Source organism: Dermacentor andersoni, chromosome 9, assembly GCF_023375885.2.
Source record: "Dermacentor andersoni chromosome 9, qqDerAnde1_hic_scaffold, whole genome shotgun sequence".
Lineage (NCBI taxonomy): Eukaryota > Metazoa > Arthropoda > Arachnida > Ixodida > Ixodidae > Dermacentor > Dermacentor andersoni.
Window position 1 is genome coordinate 84,864,287 of NC_092822.1, and position 10,107 is coordinate 84,874,393.

The 10,107-nt window shown below is 49.8% G+C and overlaps 2 protein-coding genes across 6 annotated transcripts in view; one reads left to right on the plus strand and one right to left on the minus strand.

Annotated features, from left to right (window-relative positions):
• Window positions 1-1,195: 1,195 nt before the first annotated feature.
• LOC140213109 (uncharacterized) overlaps window positions 1,196-10,107 on the minus strand; it is a 292,692-nt gene continuing 283,780 nt past the window's right edge. For all 5 annotated transcript variants that reach the window (XR_011890047.1, XM_072284240.1, XM_072284241.1 and 2 more), the window contains one exon: window positions 1,196-1,307. The gene's annotated coding sequence lies outside the window, so the exon portion shown is untranslated. The remainder of the gene's footprint in view (window positions 1,308-10,107) is intronic.
• LOC126528332 (cell adhesion molecule Dscam1-like) overlaps window positions 1,416-10,107 on the plus strand; it is a 150,715-nt gene continuing 142,023 nt past the window's right edge. Inside the window, exons 1-2 of the mRNA XM_072284233.1 lie at window positions 1,416-2,030; window positions 3,839-4,126. Of these exons, the coding sequence (XP_072140334.1) occupies window positions 1,952-2,030; window positions 3,839-4,126 (367 nt within the window). The 5' untranslated portion in view covers window positions 1,416-1,951. The remainder of the gene's footprint in view (window positions 2,031-3,838; window positions 4,127-10,107) is intronic.

The following is a 10,107-nucleotide window of genomic DNA, read 5'->3' on the forward strand; positions in this document are numbered from 1 at the left end:
GAAACCTTCCGCTAGTGTGCTCAACTAAAATGAACTCTAAACTTCATATTGTTAGTTAGAAATAGACGCCATCACTGCACAGCGGACGTTGTTGTGGTTGATATTCATGCTGTGGTTGCCGTTGATATGTGGCGGACCGCGTAGTTTGTGATTATACTTACTGTTCGGCCAAGCGCACGGAAGACCGTTTTTGACATTAATCTAAAACGCCGGAAAATAAGACAGCGCTGGGGATGTTCCGACTTACTTTCGAGAAAGATGGTGCACATTGTACGCAAGTACACGATATGCCTGTTGTGTTCCCGTCATACCAAATGTCTTGCCGAGTTCACTATAGGTCGTCCATGCTGAATGATCTCGTCATATTTGAGAGCTTTAGATCAGGGGGACGCAAGCATCGGGGCCCCCTAGCGCTTGGGGCCACGGCACTGCGCATGCGCGGACCCTTACGTAAGGGTATACGCGCTTGCGCACTGCCTTGGCCCCAAGCGCTCAACCGGTCAGCAGTCGCGATAATCAGGATAGGTTTAGATTATTGGCGGGGAAAAAATTGATAGGACCGGATCCCTTACAGGTATAGGTAAGGCAGATATAAAGGTTTGAAGAGGGAAAAGATTAAGGAGACATAGACAAAATGCTAGACTGACCAATATCCAGTAAATTACTTCATTAGCTCAGGCAGGCTAAGCGACCATTTGTCACTGCCCCTTTTCGAAGGGGATGCTAATAAATCATCATCATAATCTCACGTCTGCGTTCACCGATGGTCACATGGTATGCTAAAACGGATATCCCGGCACGTCTGCGGTACGTCTGCGCTGTGCGTCACAGCTAAACCTTTCTGTTGCACCGGTATACATCGCGCGCGTTCGGTGTCTCAGGACAGTGCAGAGAGCGAGTTCGGCGACATTAAGTGGCATTGTGGGAAATACCATTATCAAAATTCTGGTTAACCTCTCTTCCTTTCCCATCTATCTATCTATCTATCTATCTATCTATCTATCTATCTATCTATCTATCTATCTATCTATCTGTCTGTCTGTCTGTCTGTCTGTCTGTCTGTCTGTCTGTCTGTCTGTCTGTCTGTCTGTCTGTCTGTTGACGAAAACGTTGTAGACGTGAGGCGGAACACCGCGTCTCTGATGTGCCGTTCCTGAATTGCCTCGTTGCTAGCAAAAAGAAACAGAAAGCAGTGTTCACAAGAAAGACACCGCGTAGCATGTTCTTTAATTTTGATTTCTGCAGAGCTGCCACGTCCACGTGGTACGTCTTCGCTTTGCTGGTTACGATTGCTCCATGGCAGGCACCTGTAAAAGAAAAAAAAAGGAACAACTGAAATTAAAGGCACGTTTTCTAAAGCTGTCGAAAGAATAAAAGAATGGGGTGGTGGGAGTTTCTTTGGCCCCAGCACCGAGGGTAAGTGGGAAGTAGAAGGCAGGAACGGCATGCGCGTCGCAGAAACTTGACTTGAGAAAGTGCAGCAACGCAGTCCGTGCCAGCGACGTTCGCGGTCACAGCTCAATGATTCGCGGGGCTAAAGGGGCGAAATAAATGGTGTATTCTTAGCGGTGGAAGTTCTTTTCGGCTAACACATACCTATATACAAAAAAGAAAGCAGATTGATGACGTTCTGCGGACCTCGAGGTCAACGCAGATAGAGCAGCAGTATTTTGCTCTAGCGACGCGACGTCTTCCCGTTTTCTAGACGCCCGCGCCGCGTGGCCGAGGACGCAAAGCAGTTGCTTCCAGTCAGGCCTAGGTGGCGCTAGGTGTCCGAGCAGTGGCGCGAACTTCGTTCTACGCTGGGCGCCCCCTGCGATTCGACTTGGCCGGCGTCGCATTTTAGCTCGCTTGCCAACAGAAACCGCATGTGAGCGCGGAAGCCCGGCAGAGTGGGGTGTTAACCGAGTTGCGCTTATTTGACGTTGTTGGACGCACTGCCCTTTGTAGGATGGCGATGTGCTGCTTGAGAAAATTGTTGTCGGCGTTCGTGGTCACCTCTCTCGCAGTGACGCCGTCACAATGCCAAGGTAAGGTTTTTTTCTCCCCGCGTGCAATTTTCCCTCACGATTGTGGCTTTACCCTTGCATACGAAGTTTTGTGGGTCTAGTGAGCTGTTTACTCAGGCAGGTACTGGTGTACCCCAAGCAGGAAAAAAAGCAAAAACAAATTCTCTTCAGCCAATGCGTGTCCCCCTTCGAATCGACATGCCTAGCACATCACTTAGGTAAATTTCAGGCTCGTTAAAGTAGCACAGAAATTTAACTTTATCGCTAATTCCGTGGAACGAAAACTTATGTGGTCGGCCGTATATAATAGATGGCTTTATTAGCTACGAAAAAAAGAAAAATAGAGACATATGTAGACACAACTACAGAATGGTTACGATGAAATAGAAGACTTCTGCGTGGCGAAAGAATAAACAGTTATACCAGTGAGAGCTGAAAAGTATCCTGGCGACAACTAACAAAATCTAAAAACACTGACACGTGAGCTGCAGTAAGCTGTATTTGCTCCGTTGGTGCGGGCCTCGTAAAAACTTAAATCAACGGAATATGCGCAACACATCAAAACGATGTGGCCTCTTCTTGTTTATACAGGGTGTCCCACGTAACATTAGCCAAACATCAGAAATATGCAAATGTCACGTAGCTGGACAGAACTAAAGTAATGTCGTTGGCCGTCGCTTGCAGATACTCGGATAATTTTTGTATTCCGCCTAATTACATAGGCTTAATAAATCAGCTTGTCAAATATTATAACTAAATGAGAAGTGTCAATGATAAAACTGTAGAGCAACATGAAAAACTCCCGACACAGCTTTCTGTTGCTCGATACGTACTACACAGAAGTGTTTTTTCCGAGCGTGAAAGAAGCCCGCGAATACACGCAAAGTGCCTCGAGTGGCCAGTCGCGCGGCAATATTGCGTGTATGCGCGGGCTTCATTTACATATGGTGTGATGGCGAAATGAATACATTTGAGACATGAAGACAAACACATGCACCATCCCTAGTTTTGTTTCCGAAGAATATACAATTTAGCACGCTAAATGACTTGAACCAGTTTATCCACATTTGAGAGTTACATAATTTCATTCCAAAGCAACGCATACAAAATTGCAAGACAGTCGTGGTAAGAGGACAGTGCTCCGTGAATTTTCCAGTGAGTACTCGTAAACAGCGAATAAACGTCGTTTTATTGTGCGGTCATGGTGCGTTTCTCTTTTGTTGTTGTTTTAGTGTTCATTGTTTTGTTTTGTTTCTTCACAAGAAGTATAGAATCACTGGCTTGAAGCACATGCAAAAGTCAATTATTGGCTGCACGTATTACAGGAAATAAAAAAATATATATATATATATATATATATTTCGTAACTGCTAGCGAAACACGCGTCACTTCCGGGCCAAATCCCGCCAAAACAATGCCGTGCCTTCGGGAATTAAAGTGATCATACGCAGCATTACGCAGCATACCGAAGTGAAACTGAGACACATTTGCGTATTCAGGCAGGAGCCTTGCTTCACGTGAAACTCGCTGTCGAGAGAGAGAGAGAGAGAAACGAACTTTTATTTCCTGAAACGGTAATCCGAGTCAGGACCCGGTTCACACTATAGGTGTGAGGATTTCTTATTCCAGGAACCGATGTGTTCTTTTTTATTTTTTTCCCCTCTCTCTACCACTCAACTTAACGGATATTGAGAAGTTGGGTGCAGAATTGCGTAATCCGTCACCGAAGGGGTTATTATAGTAAAAAATTATCGTCACCATTTCGCGATTCTCGAGCTGCGGCGCTGCTTACACACGCACACACGTTCGCCACGGGGACCGCTTTCCAGCTCCGCCCCGGATACGGGCCTTCGGCTTCTCGCCGGACCTCTCGCCAGGCGATTCGGCGGCGCTGACGTGCGCCGTGAGACGGGGCAGCGCGGGTCCCCACACGTTCGCGTGGCTGCGAGACGGCGCCCCGCTCGCGGGAGGGCCGCGCGTGGCCGTCAGCCGGCCGTCGGACGGCGTGTCCGTGCTGGCGTTCGAGAACGTCCGGCCCGAGGACGTGGCCAACTACACCTGCGTCGCCGCCAACGCGCAGGGACAGCACCGGATGACCGCCGCCCTGCTCGTCACAGGTACTACACATACGCCGCTGTCGGCGAGGCTCTCACTTACTGGAAAGCTTGAGCCTGACGGCGTGCGTATTGCAACTTACGGAATGGCACAACCCGCTACCCGTAATTATTTCTACCGGTGATCTCTTTCACTCAGGGTGCCGACAAATGTCGCCTAGCCTGCGAGCTAATTACGTTTCGCTATATACTGTAATCTACAGTCGAGATGGGGGCCGACAGATGGAGACACGCGGTGGAACAAAAAAGTAAGATAAACGGTGCCTCAGACAGTCGGGCCGACGTTTCGGTAAGTGGACCTATCTTTGTCGAAGTTCCCGACAGCCATAAACAGCTCCATCTATTCAAACGTCGGCTAGCGTGTCTAAGACACTTTAGCCTTCTTTATCCTACTTCTATACATTAATCGAGCTTTCTGTCCAGTCTCAATTATTTCATACATTACCAATGTCTGTGACTTTCGCTCCCACACGTCTTACCTGTGTGTGTGTGTGTGTGTGTGTGTGTGTGTGTGTGTGTGAGTGTGTGTGAGTGTGTGTGAGTGTGTGTGTGTGTGTGTGTGTGTGTGTGTGTGTGTGTGTGTGTGTGTGTGTGTGTGTGTGTGTGTGTGTGTGTGTGTGTGTGTGTGTGTGTGTGTGTGTGTGTGTGTGTGTGTGTGTGTGTTTGTGTTTTTCCTCTGCCAATACTCTCAACGTATCTTGCTTATGTCCACCTGGTGCTAAGCTGGTGCCGCTTATCCTTGATACCCGTTCTTCTTTACTACATCATCGCGGTACTCACCGACGATGCCCCACAAAAGATGGCCGACCTCGCGCTCTAGGAGCCATTAAGGCGAGGTCCGCCATCTTGTGTAGGGCAACCTAAATAGCGCGGTAGAGCCTTCCTGCAGTATTTCGCATATCTTCGTAGGCATCGGACTCCGTGGTATTGAAGGCCACGGAATCACGCCACTAACTGATCTCACGAAACGGAATGGGAACGCAATCGACCGCCCCGCCCCTCCCCGCCACCCTGCCCCCTGTACTCGAATGCCCCCCAGCTGCGTCCGTGGCAGATCGAGAGCGCAGCTCTGTGCCAAACACGAGGCATCGCGTTACGCTCGCACACCGTCTCGTTGCGTCAAAGGCAGCTATTTGACACAGGGCCCGTCCCATTGTCTTCCGACGGCTCGTTACGCCGAAGTCGTCTCCTGCGCTCCGTTCCTGGGGCGCCGGCGGGGCCGGGCCTCCGTCGAGGTCATTGCGCAAAAATAAAATACACCTCGGCAGGCTTGCTAGGTTGCCGCTTTTTTACGCGAAATGCAGCAGCAGTTAACGAATCCGTCGCGTAGCAAGTGGCCATCCGTACTATTTGCTACGCGTCGCTGACCACCTCCATATTACTAGTGCTTGAAAAAACATTATATATATATATATATATATATATATATATATATATATATATATATATTAGTGACAAATGCGGACGCCAGCAGAAGACGAAGACAGCGTCGCTCGGCCGTTGCCTGTCCGTGTGCACTAATATAAAACGCCGAGCGTATCTACACGCGTACTATCAATTGGTGAAGGTGCTGGGTGCCGATGTCGATGTGGTGAACGATGGCGGATGTGCGGCCCAAGGAAGATTGCTTATGATCGAACGACATCCGAAAGCGGTCGAAGAGCTCCAAGAGTTGGTTACGCTGGGCCACTTGCTTCGTGCGCTGGGCAGGCGGGAGTTCGGGATCAATGGACGGAAGGAAGGCCTCTAAGGAGGGTGAACAAGATGTCTTGAACGACAAGGCGAGCAGTGCATGCCGCTGAAGGTTGAATGTGGTGCGCGGTGGCGGTACGCAAGGAGACGTCGGACAGCGGAATCGTTATCTTTTATAACTTGCGGCACAGTTCTCCACTAAGAACAGACACAACGGCTCCAGTAACGACGAGTGCTTGCGTAGAAACCCCTTCGATATTCACAGTGATTTCGTTCGCAGGTCGAATCGAGGCCTTGAAGTTGTCGACACGAGCGCAGTTCTTGCCTCCGGAACTGCGATGGCTAGTTTTCCGCTTGAACGGGTTGCATTGGGGGCGACGAAGCATAGGGAAAACTGAACGGCGACGTGGTGAGGGCGACCGACGTGTGCCGTAGTCACGTCGAGTCGGTGAGCAGGTGTCCATCGTTGAGTGGGAGGAGATCGGGTGCGGTCGCTCAGGTCGTAAGTAGCCTTGATTTTTATGCGCCCGCGCCAGTACGGAAGTCACGGCGACGACAGAAACATGCGACATGGCCAGGTATATAGACAACAGAAGTATCAGATAGGCCTGTTGTCCAGGGTGCGCCAAGGATTAGGAGACGGCGGTGCGGGACGGCAAGAAGGCGGCGGTTTCGGGCGGACAGGCGCGCGCGCAGCGTATACATAGGAGGCATTTGCTGGTCGACCAGGATCCGTGCCGAGTGGCATTGGTGCGGACTGCCTGCGTGCGACTGCAGCATAGGTCAGAGCAGCGGACACAGACTGATGCTGGTATATAGGAGGGTGGTATCGCCTCAGAAATTTGCTCAGCGTCGGAGCAAGCGCTTGCGCGGAGTCCAGGACGCAGGGAACAAGAAACAATTGTCAGGCCACTTTTGCTCGGACAAACAGCTTTATTTGTTGCGTTAACGTTCTGGTGTCACTAGAAACAGCGCCTACAGTTAATGCGAAGGTGTTGGCCGTGTCAGAGCTCGGGAGGCGTGTAGAAATGAGCTGTTTCCGCAACGCGTCGTAGCTCTGGGAGTACTGAACTACGCCCGTGACAGTTTGGGGATTTTTGGCAATGAGCATATGAAAGGCGTCGTCCTCGGTCCCCTTCTTGATGTGTGTGATTTTATCAGCTTCGGACACGGCAGGATTGATGCGACGGCAGAGGTCGACAATAAGCTCAATGACGTGAAGTTCTCGCCGGATTGCTGGGCGCGACCGCGTAAGCGCTGTTCTGCGCGGAGATCGCGAAGAGCGGGTCGGCCGAAGACTTCCGCGAAGCTTGTTTTAAAGGATAACAAGCTGGCAGCACCAGCGTCGTGGTTGTGGAACCACAGGTGAGCCACACCCGCCAGGTAGAAGTTGACGTTGCTGAGTTTGTCGCCGTCATCCCACTTATTGTGAGCGCTGACCCGCTCATACGATGTGAGCCAGTCCTCGACATCGTGCTCGTCGTGCTGTTGAAAATGACAGGATCTCGCCGTCGCAGTACTCCAGAGCAGGCGAACACCGGCGGTGCGGTAGCACATTGCTGAGGCCGGGGTAGAGTCTGGGTACGTAGTTCCAGGATGAAAAATGGAACCAGGTCAATACTTCTGGCGAGGAATGTGCCGCTTCGTTCGGCAGTACGTCCACTCGTGCTCCAAGTGCCAACGCCGCAAGAGCCCACCTCACAAGATAACAGGGCCGCTCAAACCATTACCTTGTCCTTCGCGGCCTTTCGACCGCATCGGCATTGATTTGTACAGCCCTCTACCGTACACCCCAGATGGCAACCGCTGGGTCATCGTTGCCGTGGACCACCTCATGCGCTACGCCGAAACTTCACCGCTCCCGGCTGCCATAGCACGGGAGGTCGGCTTGTTCATACTTCGCAACCTCTTTCTTCGACACGGTGCGCCTCGCGAGCTACTGAGTGACCGTGGTCGTTCATTCCTCTTCGAAGCTGTAAAAGCCCTCCTTCGCGAATGCACGCCACTACAAGCGCCTGTCATCCGCAAACCGATGATATGACTGAACGCTTTAATCGTACTCTCGGCGACATGCTCGCCATGTACGTTTCCGCTGACCAGACTAACTGGGACCGCATCCTTCCCTTTGTTACGTATGTTTACAACAGCGCCACTCAGTCTACCACGCGATTCTGTCTCTTCTTTCTTCTTTATGGTCGCGAACCTTCGTTCGTCGTTTGTATATGGACACGATTCTTTCGCATCGCCCCGACGCTTCCGAACCTGCGACTCTATCCAAAGCCGCCACTTATGCCGAAGAATGTCGTCAGCTCGCACGCTCACTTACCGCGCAAGACCAGGCCACCCAGAAACATGGTCGCGACGCAAGCGTGTCCTTTCCGTCGTATTCACCTGGAACGCTGGTACGGCTGCGCGTTCCCTCCTTATACTCCCGACCTTTCTACCAAGCTCAGCTCAAAGTATGACGGCCCTTACCGGGTTCTACAACAGACGTCCCCGGTAAACTACTTCATTGGGCCTATTCAGCCATCCGTGGACCAACGGCGTCGTGGTCTCGAAACTGTTCATGTTGACCGACCGAAGCCGCGCAACGACCCACCAGTGCTCCCTGTTCCACAGGTAACCAGGAGGGCTCCTTTTTCGCCGGGGAGTGATTGTAGTGAAAATGAGGGCGCCAGCAGAAGCCGAAGAAGACGACGACGTTTTGTTGTTGGTGCTCGCGCTCGCTCCGCTCGGCCGTTACCTGTCCCTGTGCACTAATATAAAACGCCGAGCGCATCTAAACGCGTACTATCCACATATATATATATATATATATATATATATATATATATATATATATATATATATATATATATATATATATATATATATATATATAGTACCGTATAGACTCGTGCGAGGGCCGCATTTGCTGTGGCACACCTCTGCATGTACCATTGCATCTGAGGTCTCCGGGCAGCGAAATCGACTGCTTCTCCGATTGAACTTTCTTTTTTCTTCAATATTTTGGACTGCCAAGTTGGGGTGCGGCCTTTGCACGGGTGCGGCCCTTACATGAGTCTATACGGCATCGGTTACTCACCATGTCCGTCCAATAGTGCATACTGACACGCGCGTACATTGTTTACTTTTTTTTTTTTTTGTGCGTGTGGACCGTTTTTCACCGGCTAACAACTGTTACAAGGTTGTAACTCGGCGCAAGACCTGTATTGTCCAATAAAGAGTTCAATTCGGGAGTGGCAGTTTCGGGACTGTCCGGTTCTTCACCGTCACTACAACGTCATCCTAGCGCGGGCTTCACATTTCCTATGGCACGTATGTCACTTTTTATTCCTTCGCTGATTACATTGTCTCTCGCTTTTCTAACGATTACATATAAACATTTAGTATTCAGTAATGACTTTGCGAAAATCTATAGCAGTATATTCTTTTTAACATGGTACCATACACAGCGCTTTCATCCCGCTATAATACACCGATGATCTCAACACCCTGATGGCAGAGTAGCCTTCCAGGCTACTCTGCCATCAGGCTACTCTGTGCGCCGAGTTTGATGCCTCAAAATTCTGATTGAAGCGCGAAAAATTGAATGCAAAGCCCATAGTTGCGTTTTATATGCTGAAGTGAAGTCTCACTTGTGCACATTTTAACAAACAAATTGCTAATTCATTAATAGGTACAGTAATTAAGTTGTTACTGAAAAACAGTATTTTGCTCCTCTTTTTTACTACTAATGTACTCTCGACGGTCATAAATAAATGCCAACAACTTGTTCCAATTTTCCTTGATATGTAACTGTGTTTGGACATTACAGTAACATCTCCTAGCTCCAAGTTTGTTTGTTGCCAAGTTTCGGTGCCGCAGGGGGGGGGGTTGTACTGGTATCGCGTGTACTTTTCTTTTCACTGCCATTGGTGAGCTGGAGTCGAACAACTTTCGTCGAAGAATGCAGTACCCTGAGCAGTAGGTTACGGCAGCCTCGACGGAACCAATCCTTACTAAACATATTGTTCCTTGCCCAAAACAGAACGTGAAGCTTATAGGAACACGAAAAAGGAGAAGTCTCTGCATCTCTCCCATTTCCTGTTCTCCTGCTTCGTGTTCTTCTACTTTGCGCCAGGAACAATATGTTCAGCAGACCTAAGGACCAACTTGCCCAAGAACAAGTTCTTTTGGAGCCAAAGCTCTTTGGCCGAAACAGGCAGTTCTCCATGCGAAGAAATGCTCAAAGTGATACAGGAGCTCTATCACCCATAACACCGAACGTTAATCAAAGGTTGGGTGAATGA